The 15,329-nt window shown below is 37.7% G+C and overlaps 1 protein-coding gene across 1 annotated transcript; it reads right to left on the bottom strand.

Moving 5' to 3' along the window:
* Window positions 1–1,432: 1,432 nt before the first annotated feature.
* On the bottom strand, window positions 1,433–13,571 carry LOC148847255 (uncharacterized). The gene is made up of 5 exons (XM_088949821.1): window positions 13,372–13,571; window positions 12,609–12,947; window positions 11,434–12,417; window positions 2,340–2,387; window positions 1,433–2,260 (listed from the first exon to the last, which is right to left on the bottom strand). Exons 2-5 carry the CDS (start codon window positions 12,807–12,809, stop codon window positions 1,832–1,834), a joined length of 1,662 nt encoding a protein of 553 aa, XP_088805947.1. The 5' UTR covers window positions 12,810–12,947; window positions 13,372–13,571; the 3' UTR covers window positions 1,433–1,831.
* Window positions 13,572–15,329: the final 1,758 nt, after the last annotated feature.

Below are 15,329 nucleotides of genomic sequence, written 5' to 3' on the forward strand. Positions count from 1 at the left end.
AATTGGAACCGTTCTGCCCACTGATTTCTGAGTCGACGGTTAGACTGTCTGATTTGAACAAATAGGCCATTCTGACAAAAATTTAAAATATATATATATAGCTAAAACTGTTGAATGGGTCTATGGGCCACTGACCAATTCAATGGTTGTTTTTTTTTTTCCTTACTAGGGACCAGGTTTAGGGTAAAATAGAACAAATTGCCTAGACGATTTCCGAGCCAAACGGTCCAACCATCCAAATCAATGGCGGTTCAAACACATTGGTGATATCTGCTATATAAATTATAATATCGAATGAGCAATTATACATTCGCTGAACTTAGAGAGTGGCGGCACTTCGCACCCCAAACTTTCATTTGTGACAAATTAAATACCCACTTTGAAGTTTGAACTTTCACATTTCAGCACTTTGCCTTCCTTGCGGTTGGCATTCCATTAGTTACTTTCAAAAAAGATTTACATGAGACTAGCATGTGCAAGTTTAAGCATTTTTAAAAGTCTAAATTGCCCTCATATAGACCATTTAACAGAAAATGATAAAAGTAACACAAAAAATGAAAGTTAAAAGGAGTAGGAAATTGAAAACAATATAAGAAATACAACAAAAAAATATATATACACAAAACACTAAATACAAGAGATACCGTGCTTTAACATGTCTATTTTTATTATTTTGATATTTGTCTTTTCTCAGCCCATTGAACTCCAGATGTACATTTTAGCAGTTTTACTTTTACTGTCAAGATTCTTAACAAGGCAAGGGCAAGTTCTCTACTCTTTGAACCTTCTAACAGTTAAGATAGCCCTTGTATTAAATGGACAACTTCTCTACTCTTTAATACCCCCTCATGAGGACAGCCTGCTTTCCTCTCGAATGTTTTCAAGATGGATTGAAAATAAGGTTCCAAACTTCCAATGTATTTTCAAATTTCAACAGCCTGCAGATACAATGCCTTCACAGAAACTTTTAACTTCTCTACTAAAAGATAAAAGGCCATGCATAAAATCAAATTAGAACAGTAAACACAAATAAAAATAAATAAATAAATAAATAAACTAAAAGAAAGAGTCGAGATAAAAGATTAACCAAAACTGTAGACACTGACATCACCACATTCAGAGCGGACGGAGTACGGCATTTGGGAAACTTGGCTGTCAGTTAGCCAATGCAGTTTAAGTGTTGAACACATTAAGGCTATGTTTGGTTTGAAGGGAAAGGTAGCGAAACCTATACAAGTTTTATAAAGGTTTCCTTACCTTTCCCTTCCTTTCCCCATTTTTTCCTTCAAACCAAACACAGCCTTAAAGGTTGATAGAAAATTATACGTCTTCACCAGACAAGTGTTTTAGAAATTGTTAAATGGAAAATATTTGAATCACAATGGATAAAACCAGCCCCAACCTAAACAGGCACAATAACAAGTTAACTCTATAAAGAAGCAAAACAAAATGTATAGAATGTATATTTCCAGGAAAGATTTGTGATACATGAATCCCTCCTATAATATCAATAAAGTTGTACAACAAACGCCAAGCAGACCAGTTGTACATGAAGGGAAGCTCAACACCGTCCCAACAAGTGAGAAAATGGAAACAATCTTCAGAGAATAAAAAAAAAAATCCACCTGGTTTGAGACCCTCCTTTCAATTCACCTGCACTTGGGCAGAGATTTTCAAAGTTGCACCAAAACCGCAATGTACCATATCCATATCAGATCCCGAATGATGAACCATTAGGTTAAGTGATTATTCCTCGCAAGAACACAAATAGTGCTTCCGAAATAGCTCTATGTCCAAAAACGTTGCATAACAGATGCACAATGCCGCAAAACTACCTGGATGGATTAACAGCTGCCTTGGTGGGTTTATTACTAGGTTGAGTATCTTTAACAGGCTTTGCAGTTACATCAATTGCAATGTTGCCTACACCCACCTCCATTGCCTCTCTCTCATCCTTCTCCCTCTTTTTCTTCTCACATTCTACAGATGAGGTTTGAACAGAGGGCAAGGCTGGCTCAAGAAGCCGAGGTCCTGCAGTTATCCAATGATGAAGGAGGCATTGTGCTGCTGTGGGTCGCTTCTCAGGGACAAAATCCAGTATGGGGACCAGGAAATCAGCTATATCATTTGCATCTTGCTCGCTGAACTCGTATTTCTCCGTGAGAACCTTATTAAGTGGCCAGAATCTCAACCGCCTGATGTGCCTCAAGTCTCCATACCTGTTGAAGAAGTCCCGGGAATACCGACCACCTAATGCAATCTGAAAGAGAATTTGTTGACAAATTGGAAGTCAAAAAGCATTCAAAATCAAAGCACTCAGCACCACATAATCTGCTTACCTTGCGTGGCATCATTCCAAGAAGCTCCATCATTAGCGCCAAGTGATCCTATAAAAGAGAGGTTATAATGCTCAACATTGCCCAAACAGAAAGGATTTGGACTTAAAATGAACATAGGGATACATGCATGAATTAGGTATCATCCAGTCAAAGCAAATTGTCAGTCAACATTGCCTAAACAGAAAGGATTTGAACTTAAAACGAACATAGGGATACACATGCATGAATTAGGTATCATCCAGTCAAAGCAAATTGTCAGATCCCAAAAACTACAAAAATATTTAACCCTAGTATTACATCAAGTCAACTTTGATACTTATAGTACCAACAAATATAATTAAAATGTAGCAAGTACTTTCATGACATCTAAATCCAGGCATTAGAAAGCACATATCATCGTCACCACCATCATCATCATCTAAGTAGGGGTGCAACTTGGGTGCACTCGGGTTGAGCTTTTGTCAGAATTTGAATAGGCCCCAGCCCTAAGGCCCAAGCCCAAAGCAGTATAAAATGCTTACTCAGGCCAACCCAAGTTGCACCCCTACATCTAAGCCTTGTCCCAACTATATGGGATCGGTTACATGAATCCTGTTTCACCATTACATTCTGTTAAATGCCATATTCATCTTTAAATAAAGCACAGATCTTCAATGCATAAAAAAATAAATGGATAAAGCATTTACTACAATAAACATAAATTTCATTAAAAGTAAGGATTACAATATTTTAATAAAAGAAATCAAATGGAAAGTGAATAAAGCATGCAAAAAGTGAAGAAATAAAGAACATGCAATCACAAAATTCTAATTATTTCTTCATAGAACATCCAAATGGCAAGTGATAAATTTGAAGGTGGCTAACTGAGCACTAGTTTTACCAATAAGATTTATTAAGCCATGATTCACGATGGAGTGCATGCATGTTAGAAAGCCATAAACAAACACCATATATGTGAAGGAACAAGTGGATCAATGATGCATTATGGAAGGGATAAATTTTAAGTGGTCATAGTTCAAAAACCAACTATTTAGTTTTGACTTTTGATCATTTAGTGCCTCACAAGGGAATGATCCCTGCATGCATTATGCTACCAACTATGATACCCAAATACCTTACCTTTGGTTTCATGATAGGTCCTTACTTGTTTACCCTACCCCTTTTGTAATATAACGATCCCTTGCTCATCTTCTGGTTTGGCTGAAGTATCGGCCAAACCATGTCCTCATCTTCTAACATGTCTAAAGCCAACCCCATGATAAACATCTCACCTCCTTCATGGCTTGTATATGGGTCCAAATCACCAAATTGCTTTTTTACATCCATTCAACCACCAGTTTGAAGTCCCCTTCCAGAACTCCATAAAGGCGATATTATGCTAACAAGGAATAAAGGAAAAGGCTGATTATGGAAATGCTAATGGATAGAACATGCAAGAGTATCACTTGCATGGGGACACAAGGTTGGAAAACAGGGAAGGTAGTAGAACCAAGGCAGCCTCTGACACAAGCAGGAGATCCACGAGGTCTACAATCTTCTTGAATGAGAACTTAAGAAACTATGGCTTACAAGTGACATGGACTGAAGAAAGATCTAATGTTATAAGCACCAAGAACAGAGGAAAATGTCCCTTCCTCTGTTTCTGGAGCTAGCCCAAAAGGATTTCCCTCCCCTCTGTTTCTGCTTAATTTTCTTTATACCAATAAAGAAAAAAAAAAGAACAGAGGAAAATGTAAAGGAAAATATAAAATAAAAACCGAGAGGAGCTGGTGAAAGGTTGAAAAGGGGATGGCTTAAGCTTTTTTTTTTTTATATGTAAAATGAAATTTATTGATTAATGAATGCTAGTATGCTACATATAGTACAGGGCATATACATGTCTTAGGTTAATCTAGCTACCTTACCCCACATAATAATTATATGCCATAGTAGTTTGTTACCCTCCAGTACAACTGATCCCTGATTACCCCTTCTCTTATGAGTGAGTTAGTTATCTGTTGGATGATCTTTGAGTCCAATTCCAAGCAACTACAAGGTCCCTAGCAAGTTGCTTGGTTTCCCTCATAGTGTTCCACTATTGCCATGTTCCGCTACTGTCATACATTGCCACCTCACTACTGTTTTTGAATTCCTTTCAACCATTACGTTTTGCATTTTCAACCTCTTTCCAATCTCCAATCCTTACAGGACAGCATGTAATTCTACCCTTGTAGTCCCCCACATAAGGCCTAAGTAAATAGCAATAATGAAGCCTGAACCATCTCCAAAACTTGCTCCTATTCTCGATGAGACTGTATTTCCAAGGGTATACCCCATTAGAGTTAAGCATTATCCAATTCAATGCAGGAGGATACCACTCCCTTGAGATACTAATTCTTGAAGTTGAAGAGTTCTCTATATACCGCCATCCTCTTAATATATCATCATTACACAAATAATCAAAAAATATATAGGATCTGCTCACCACTCTTAGTTTCTTACTAACAAAATCTCAATGATAGTCTCCTAGGGTCTTCTTGACTCATTGAATATTCTTGCATTTCTCTCCTCCCAAAGCACCCACAAGATGGTGATAGCTCTTGTGCATCTCCACATAAATTTTATCCCTTCTTTTTAGGATTGAAAAATAAGGTCATAAAGAAACTTACCATGTCATTGGGTTGGGCCCACCTGCAACCAAAAAGGGCAAATAACCATTTCTCAAACACAGGATACATAACCTCAGGAGATTAGTAGATGAAAAGTAGATTCCCCACTTGCATCACACAAAAAAAGAACTTATGTGGTGAGTCTAGTGGCAAGCAAGTACTAGGTCTCTTTTGCAATGTTTCACAAGAATTCATCTTTGCGAGTAGACCCCAATAAAATAGAGTTAGCATGGAACATCTGGGGAGGAGGACAACTACCAACCAACGCTTGTGAAAGAAGGCACAAAAAAAATGCCCAAACAGAGAAATAGTCCAAATACAAGAATCAGGAATCAAAGTATCAAAGAATACCCCTTCCAAAGAAGATAACAAGCTAAGCACTAGGTTGCACTCCAAATCCCTTTTTTAGAAAAGTTAATTGATTTCGTTGAAAGAAAGAGGGTACACAAGGTGTACAAGTACAAAACAGGGGTCAGACCCCTAAAGATTACACAGGTGGAACTTTGTCACAATACAAGGTCTCTAAAATAGCACCTAGTTTTGCTAATCCATCCGCAATGGCATAGCCTTACCGGCATGAAGATGGGCATAGTCTTACCAAAAAAAAAATTGAGTAGATGGATGGGAAGAGATCCTTCAAAGGGTCGTTTTCACACCTGAGGTCGTTCCAAAACCTCACCTTCCTACATATGGAAGCATCATAACAAATGAATTGAACAAAACTAGGAAGAATAGAGATAGCTTTCACAGGAGAGGTATAAGCTGCACTATTAGATTACGCCACAGATAATCAGAGTCTAAGAGGAACCACTAAAACCAATTACCAAGCAAAGCTGACATTTTTCAGTATGCAGAGCTGTACTTTTAAAAGCCAACATTCCAATTTCCAAAGTCCTGACCCACCATCCCTCTATTATTCTAGAGTAGACCATGTTTAACATGGGGGTGAGGTTCTTTTGATTTTAAATACATTCTCTTTGCTATAAGGGGGTAAATAAACCTATCTCAAGAACTTAGAACCAGGTGATTCGATTGATTTTAGTCACCCTGAAATGCAATTCAACATCTGGAGCCAAATTCTTGCACAGGATCAGGTAATTTAGTTTTTTTTTTCTTTTGATAAATAATAATGAGTTTTATTAAGAAACTGAGTGTATAAACAATTTCTAAGAATCCCATCAGGTGATTTAGGTTTCTTAAGAACTCATTTTTGTAAAGCCACCATGCCTTCTCACTACTACTCAACTATCCAATAGTCCTTTGAATCTCCTTCGATGATAAAGTTGTTCAAATTCATGTCTCTTGCCTATTGCACTCCTTGGACAACAGCATAAAACTCAACCCTTGTGGAGTCCCCAACTCCAATTGGAGGTTTGGACCCAAGAATAATAGCTACCATACGACCATCCTAATCCCTAAATGGTCCTCCCACTCCTTATGGACCCAGGTTACCATAGGTGCTGCCATCAAGGTTCAACTTGATAAATCCATCCCGAGGTGGTGTCCAACTAACTCCAATGTCAAATACATGATATATGTCAAACTGCTTTGGATCCTTGTCTTCTTATAAGAAGTTGCAGCCACTCCCAAGCCAAGTTCTAATGCAAGATCAATCACTCTAATGCCAAACTAAAGCAGGATAGACTGCAAGGGGGTGGAGGATGAAAAAGATAACCCTACTTGGAATCAACACCTTCATTCCTTTTTTATTCTTTTTTAACCAGTGAACCATAATATAGTTGTTTCAATTGTAAACTTCTTTCTCATTTTCTTTGGGTTCTTCCCTTCCTTGCAAAGGAAGAGATTAATGAATCAAATACATGATATACGCAGCATCCATATTACCACAAACTCCAATGTCAAATACTAGCCATGGGCATAATCAAACTGCTTCAGAACGGAGCACATACAGGCTGTCCTTAGCTGAAAACATGGACACCAATCATGAAGCCAAAGGAAAGTGGGGTGATTATATCTATGTGGACGAGTACAATTATCTAAATGTGTACCTCAGAAATTCAACACCATATCCAGAACTGGACACAAAAAGCAAGAAAAGGGCCAGAGGAGTACCTTACCAGTTCTTTGCACTTTATTTTTCCCCTTTTTTTTAATAAAAAAAAGAAAGGCTAAGGTATCTTATTGATTCTCCAGAATAATGCATACTGATTTACACATATAATTCATGTCCAGCAAGAAACTACACGCAAGTGCAGTAAAATGTCTACATCCAGCACATCATATTGTCTATGTAAACAACTCCCACCAATTAAGGATAAAAGCCCATCTACAGCACACTTAGATATAGGAACCCAAGAGAAATAATGTAATATATCATTCCTTTCAAAAAAAAAAAAAAAAGAAAAAACATTTAGTACAAGAGAAATACCAAATAATCACAACATCCCAATACATAACTCCCCCCCAAAAAAAAAAAAAAATTGCCACATCAAAGTATGCATGCCCTGTCTGTTCTTTGGAAAAAATTCTGCTCCTCTTGAAAAGGAGGAAATCCTCTCTTTTCACAGTGAACAACAAAGCCACATCTCCCATGTTTTAGAAAAATTTTAGAATTCTCTTGATAATACCAATGATGTGGCTTTAAGATCCACCGTGAAAAAGAGAATTTCCTCCTCCTTAAAAGGAGTCATTTTTTTATAAGTAACAAAGCGATTTATTAAGAATAATTAATATGAGCCAACAAAAGGTACATGATAGAGTTCCCACAGAGAGGCACGAGATGCTGCCTTAGAAACAAAGTGAAATTACAACTGAGCCCAGAATAATTGATCCCTATGCACCCCTTGCTTGGCTAAAAGATCTGCCATACCATTAGCCAATCTCCTCTCCCACTGAACTCTAACTTTTAAATTGGAGGTTAGCCACTTAAATCTTCTGATCACCCCCTATATGACCATGCTACAGTCTCTGGCTCTTTCAGCCACCCAATTACCAGTTTAGAGTGTCCTTCAATGACCAATCTCGTGAAGTTCAAATCTTTTGCCAGCTGTGCTCCTTATAAAACTGCTTGAACCTCTGTACTAACTGCATCTCCCACTCCGATTGGGCCAGAAAACAAGGTGATAACCTGACCCTCTGCATTCCTAAACACACCTCCAATACCGAAAGGCCCAAGATTGCCAAGGCTGCTACCATCAAAATTTAGCTTGATAAAGCCTTATTCAGGGGCCTTCCAAGCAACAACTGGTTTGTTCTAAACAGAAGATGAATTTGCAATCACTTCCCAATTTCTCCACAAGTCAGCTAAAGAGAATTGTGAAAAAAGCTCCAATGCTTTAGCCCAATTAATAGCCCTGTTTAGCAAGAAATCCCAAACAGAACCCTCATCTCTCTCTTTATCATTGAAAGTTCTGTTATTTCTATCTTCCCAAACTGTCCATACCAAAGCAGCCCTAACACATCTCCATAAAGCTCTCCCTCTTCTCTAATCCCACCGAAAGTTTGTAGATTCAAAGAGTCCCCAATTTTGCAAGGGCATCGTCTACCTGCAACCAAAAAGACCAAAAATCTTCTCCCAAAGTTTCACAACAAAGGGCAAGAGATTAGCAAGTGGTGTCAGATTTCTCCATTAGCTCTACTAAGGACACACCAATTTGGGGAAATACTAATGTTGGGCCTTTTCTTTTGCAGAATGTCCAAGGTGTTTATTTTTCCAAGAGAAACTTCCCAGCAAAGATCTCCCACCTTGGGGGAAGAAGGAATCACAAGAAAAGATACCCAAGGTGTTGGAAGTACAAATTCTAGCATCAGGTTTGGAAAATGGTCAAAACAAACTGGGTCAAGGGTTTTAAGAAGCAGAGTGGCTTGGTTTAGTTCAGAGTCTCTCAGATCCCTTCTAAAAGGAGCCAAATTGAACTCCTATTCTTTGGCCTGGCCTCTTTCCCAAGTGAACCATCAAGTAGCACTTTAAGATCTAAACGGTGGTCCTCAAAGAATAGCCCCTTGTGCTAAATCCACTTGCAAATCATCCACCAGCTCTAGTGGCACGGGTTAGTATCACCTCTCCTCATCTGAAACCATGAATATCTCCTTCTCACACTCTAGTCTATTTGCAAAGTTTGGCCTAAAGATCCAAAGCACCCCAAACAGCAAGATCTTCACTTCCCACCATCTCTATTGCTTCATCTCATTTACAAATAGAGAAGCCCAAATTAGTGAATTCTTGGGAGAAAAAAAAATCCCATCTTGTTAGGCAATCCTAGTGACTGCCATAGTCATTAAGGTGTCTAAGCCATTCTAGGCAGCAGTGGAGTGTCTAGTCCCATAGTCACCTAGGACTTGGAATTTTATAAATAAAAAAGCATGATTAAGGTTAATACCTTAACAGAACATATGTAAACCAAAAAAAAATAGAAACAATCTTTGCTACTAACATTGATTTCCCTCCCAACTCTTAAAACAGTAAATCATATTATCTAAAAGACAATAAATTTTAAATTAATTAATTTAATATTTCAAACACAATATTTTTATGGGTACTAAGATATTTCAAACACAAAATTATAACATAATACTATTTTAGTAGAGCAGTAGCATGTAAAAATCTTAAGAGAGAGTAACAAAGGGAAAAGAACATGGGGCACAGCCCTTTTTCTGTTTAATATGAGAGAGAGAGAGAGAGAGAAATGTAAAAAAGAAGAAAACTCTTTATCCATCACTTCTTCTTTTTCTCTGCTTAAAACACTTGGATTTTTATATTTTAATCGTAAAATCCTTAAACAAACTATAAATAATATGCATAATATTAAATAAGAAATATAAACACAAATAGCAATAACATGCAGTCCCAGTAGTAATACTACAATATAGCACCTGCCTTGTGATTTTTGTCACCTAGGTAGACACCTTATTACCTAGCCAGGCACCTAGTCACCTAAACAGGTGCTTTTTTATATATAAGCCATGGGATTCAGGCAAGGTGCCCAAAAAAGGGCACCTTGTCACCTAGGCAATTCCTTGACAACTATGGCAGCTAAACAACTAACTTCTACCATAACTAAATACCAACCACCTGGGACCTCAAAGAGTCCAGGTTCCTCCCTACACAATTAAAAAGCCTGAAGTCTGACATCATTTGAAAAAAAAAAGAACACAATGTACAGTTTCCAATTAACAACCACATCAACCATAAATATGGACTGAGTGGCATGCTTTTCTTCATCCACAATCTCAAGAGGTCCATTAAATTAAAGACATAAATCTCATTCTATGTACAAAATGTATCCATTTTCATTACCCCCCAAAAGCACCAATTATTTCATACATTTACTTATTACAATCATGCTTTTCTCTTTTGTATTTCAACTCTTTGTGGTTTATTATTACATTCATGATTCATTAATTCAAGAATCAATACTATGAAACCCAAATAGTCAAGTTATCCTGAACCAAAAGGTTTCCATTGACAAGAAATTCTTTCTGGAAAGGTAAGCAATGAACAATGCTAACAATCAAGGCTTTATATACACCCATATTGCAATGAACTCCATTAAGAAGAAAAACTGCATTAAGCAGTTACATACATACTAATGAATAGAACTTTTAGAAGGACTCTAAAAGAAATTAATTTTCTTTTACTTTTGCCTAGCCACCTTCGACTTTTGCCAGTACAAACAAAAATTTGCAGAGAAAGACACAACACATGCACAGTTGCTATAAATGATTGGTCAAATAGTTCCTTACAAACCATCAACAAGCACCATCAACAATCTCACAATGAGCCAATAGCAAGTTATTTACTGCAACATACCACTTCACCATTTTATGTTAATGTGCCCTCTAACAATTCACATGCAGATTCTTGTAGCGACAACTAACAAGTAATAGGGTAGTAAAGTCAGAAATCAAGGATATGAACAAAATGAAGAATAAAAGATAAAACCAATGATACATGATATGCCGAAATACATTCATCAAAAAAATAATAATATGACCAAATACACATCGACAAGTGTCATAACCATTATTCTCCTTCGATTGAAAGTATTAAGTTTAAAAATGAGTCTTGGGATCCAGGAAAAAAAATGACAACAAAAAAAAAAACATCATTTTTCTTTTCTTTTCCTTTTTCACTGTCATGAGCCAGCAAATTGTTGGGTTAACTAGAGATCTAGGATATGCAGCACAGCAAACAATTATCCCTGAAAATTGCTAAATCAAAGCCCTCAAGTGTGGCATTACTGCATAAGAAAGTGCAATAAGTACATAGTAAATTAATGATAACAACAATCTTTAACACAGAAAGAAAAGGCCTCTGATATAAGATGTGCTTGCAAGAAACTCTAGAAGGAACAGGCCAGGCAGATAATGATAGAAAATAAACATGCTTAAAAACGATCATCATCACCATCCAAGCCTTATCCCAACTATATAGGGTACAACTAAAACAAAAAAGATGAGATTTGAAAATATCAACAAAGCCATACCTCATCCCTATCAAAATTGTCACCACTGTGGGGATCGAAAAGAACATCACCAGTCGCCAGCTCAAAACATATGCAGGCAAAGGACCAAAGGTCAGCTGAAGTAGAGTACTTAGATCCAAGGAGAACCTCAGGACATCTATACTGCCTTGTCTGAATATCACTTGTAAACTGTTTATATGTCCAACAGGCATTCCCAAAGTCAACCAACTTGCATTTGAGGTTCACTGAAGCCAAAAGCTTCTGCCTAGTGGAGCGGCTCCCTCTCCTGTGACCCTGATTTCCTTGATGAACTTCCTTACCCCCATCAGCGTTTGATGAGTTATTCTTGCTGACAGAACTGCTAGGCTGGTCTTCTATAGCTTCAGCTTTTGCTTTTACATCATCAGAAGAGTCAGCTGCACAAGATGTTTTGGGATCTGCGTCAGTTTCCTCAGAAACTTCCTTCCCTACACAACCTTGAGCTGCCCGTTTAGCCTTTCTTCGGATCTTCTTCTTCTGGTTCTTCGTCAAATCCCCATTTAAACTCTTAACATCTTTTGCAGCCCCAGACTCGAAAACAGTCTTATTCTTACTAGTGGGGAGAATGAGAGGAGCCCCCGATTTCCTGGGATCTTTAACTGGGTCTATCATGGACAATAGTAAGATATTCTCCGGCTTTAAATCAGTGTGTATAATAGAAAGCTGCCGATGTAAGTAATCCAAACCCACTAAAATATGGAAGCAAATTTCCTTAACCATATGAAGAGGCATTCCACGATAGTCAGTGTACTTGATAAGCGTCAGAAGATTATCACCCAGATACTCAAAAACCATACAGACATGCTGCCCATTGGGACCTGAATGCTTGAAGTGATCCAAAAGCTTCACGACGCACTTCTTGTCATCTGGGTCCCCTTCTGCAATCTGCTTGAGTATGGTTATCTCATCCATTGCTGCCTCGGTGTAGTGCTGAGCGCTCTTCTGAACTTTCAGAGCTACAAATCGCTAAAGAATATGCAGAAATGATAGGAGAAAAAGAAAAAGAAAAGAAAACCTCAATTCATAGTTCTCGAATATGGTAGAAATTAAAGAAAGGGGGGATTCTTTTTATAGAAACCAGTCGACAACACAGAACTACGATGCTAACTAAGTACCAACAAGAAGAAAAGAAGAGGTATCGAGTTTTGGAGGCATACAGAATGTTGAGTGTCCCAAGCGAGCCAGACGGTGGAGAAATGGCCCCATCCGAGCTTGCTCTGCACGACGTAGCAGCCGTTTTTAAATGTATCACCGATCCGAACAGCGTGGTAACCTCCACGCCTATAGTCCTCGGTTCCTTCGTCTTCTGATGTGTAATCGCTGCTCTCGCTTCGATCTTCCTTTTGGGGGTCTCCCATTGAAAACCAAGATAAAAAAAGGGTCGAAAAAAATATTTCTTTTTATAGGAAGCGAAAGCAGCCCAATCAACCGCCTCGAATAATGAATTCTTCTGCTCGATTCAATACGAAAAGAAACTTGCCCAGACTGGGAGGGTTCTGAGTAAAGAATAAAATTAGGGTTTTGCAGGTGAAAGAAAAAAGAAACGAACTGAAAAAGATCCCCTCTTTATTCTCGCAGTTTGTCTTGCCGGGAAATGGAAGAAACAGAAGAGAAAGAAAACGACTGCTCTACCCCTGGCTATAAAGAGAGAGAAAGAACTACATAGAGGGCGACAGAGAGAGAAAGAGTTCAAAGCGGATGTGCATATAAATGGGTGTCGAGAAGGAGTGCAGACGGAGCTGATGATGACTACTGGTTCGAACTCACTCGCATGCAGCTGCGTCTAACCCCTCTCTCCCTCTCTCTCTTCGTAGATTAATTTAATTAATGGATTAAATTAAATATGATTTTATCGAATGAAGAAATATGAAATCAATCTAAAAATCCTTTTGTCGCATTCTTGATTCCTCCCAGGAATACCTCAAATCAAAGCCGTCCATCGTGGGTCATGAACCAATGATGCATGGGGTTTCTGAGTATTGTGGAAACATTTGATCAGTTCTAGAATCTAGTCCTCCAGACTCCGGTATAATAAGTGCTTATCGTTTCTCTCTCCAATCCCCAAATCCCATCATCTCTCTCTTCTCTGGAAAAACTCAATCATATAAAAAGGCTGAAGTGGCGATGGCGTGTTCTCCTTGGGAATATGTAGACGATACGTCTTGTGGTGGTGGATCATGGATGAAAGGCTCCAAATAGGAGTCATCATCGCCAGGCTGGGCTGGGTTGGGCCAGCTGGGCTTAGCCCCTAATAAGTGGCTTACTTTGAGAATAACATGAGCCCAGTCCGGCCCTCACCCCTATCCTAGGGTCAAGCGTATTTTGGTTCAAACAGAAAAACCAATTTGAAACAGAAATCGGATTCAGTGGATGCAAAGCCTGTTCAAACACCCATTATAGCCTTGCATTAGGAATATCTCTCGCGCAGCAGTGCCGAGATATTTTTAATGCAAGCCGATCTTTTTGAAACATTGGTTACTGTGTTGGTAGGGTTTATTTGTCATCGGCTTTGATTGTCAGATTTTAAAAAAATAATTAATCAAAAAAACAAATTAAAATGTAATAGAGATGTAATCGAAATGTTTTTATATGTTTAAATAACCATTTGCTAATGAATTTCAATTTCAACTGAAATTACTGTAATAACATATGGTTTGGAAAGAGTTTTGACCAATCAAAATCTACCCATGAGTTTTAATAAATAATACATAATTGGCTACTACGTTTATGATTTCAATTGATTGATTAAAAATTTTTCAGATATCATATCTTTTCCATATCATAGTTGAATCCTTAACTTAATTCGATTTTGATTTTTAACTAAATAAACTGAATGATAACCTATTCACTCTGGCCCAAGATATATGTAGAGCAACAGAGGAGCTAAATGGTATTGACAAATGTGTCCTAATTGGTAAAGGTACAACTTGAATGGGGTTGGGCTTTTGTCAAGGTTTAAATGAACCTCACCTGAATTGAGGAACAAGCCCAAAGCAATATAAAATGTTTGTTAACTTGGGTCGACCGAGGTGCACTCCTACTAATTGAGTCAAGTAAGGAGCTTACCTAAGGCCGCGTTTGGAAACAATGCAAATAAGTGTGAATGCAAATATGTAAAGTGTAAAATGGTCTATACAAATTATAAAGTTGGGTTAGTTTTGCACTGATAAATTTACCTCTTTACCTATAAAGCATATGTCTTTATTTAGCAAAATCCCACTTGAAATGGTTGATATCAATTGGGGAAATATTATAAAGTAGAATATAGTGATGATGTGGATTGGAGATTTAATATAACCGGTCCAAAGCCATAGAGCTTAGCAATTCGGATTGAGCATATTATCATACCACATAGACATTGATGGGTTGTTTAGGCTGCATTTGGAAACGATGCAAATAGAGTGTAAATCCCAGATCAGGGTAAATTTACACTCTAGTTCATTTTTGCCCGTTTTTAGCAATATTACATTTTTGCATTGATAAATGACAAGTCAATGCATATTTACATTGATAATAAGATGTAAAAGTACATCAATGAAAAATAAATAAACATGCATTCAAGTGAGCTTTTGATAAATAAAGACATATGCTTTATTAGGAACATCTCCCAGTAATAATACCAGAAACAATAATGTTATCATCAGAAGATGTTCCTAATACACGGCGGAAATGTGCTTTGGGACATTGTGGGACGCAGATCTCCAATCCCCTCAAAGTTGGTGGTTGTAAATTCAAATCACATCTCTATTAGAACAAACCAGCTAACATAACAACTGAACCACCCCTCAATTGGCTGAAACCCAAATAATAGTAGGCCTAATCCAGAAACCCATCATTCAATTAAATTCACAATGACGATTAACCTGACATGAAATCAA

The sequence above is a fragment of the Nelumbo lutea genome, chromosome 6 (genome assembly GCF_056320005.1).
Source record: "Nelumbo lutea isolate HS-2025 chromosome 6, American lotus-T2T, whole genome shotgun sequence".
Classification (NCBI taxonomy): Eukaryota; Viridiplantae; Streptophyta; class Magnoliopsida; order Proteales; family Nelumbonaceae; genus Nelumbo; species Nelumbo lutea.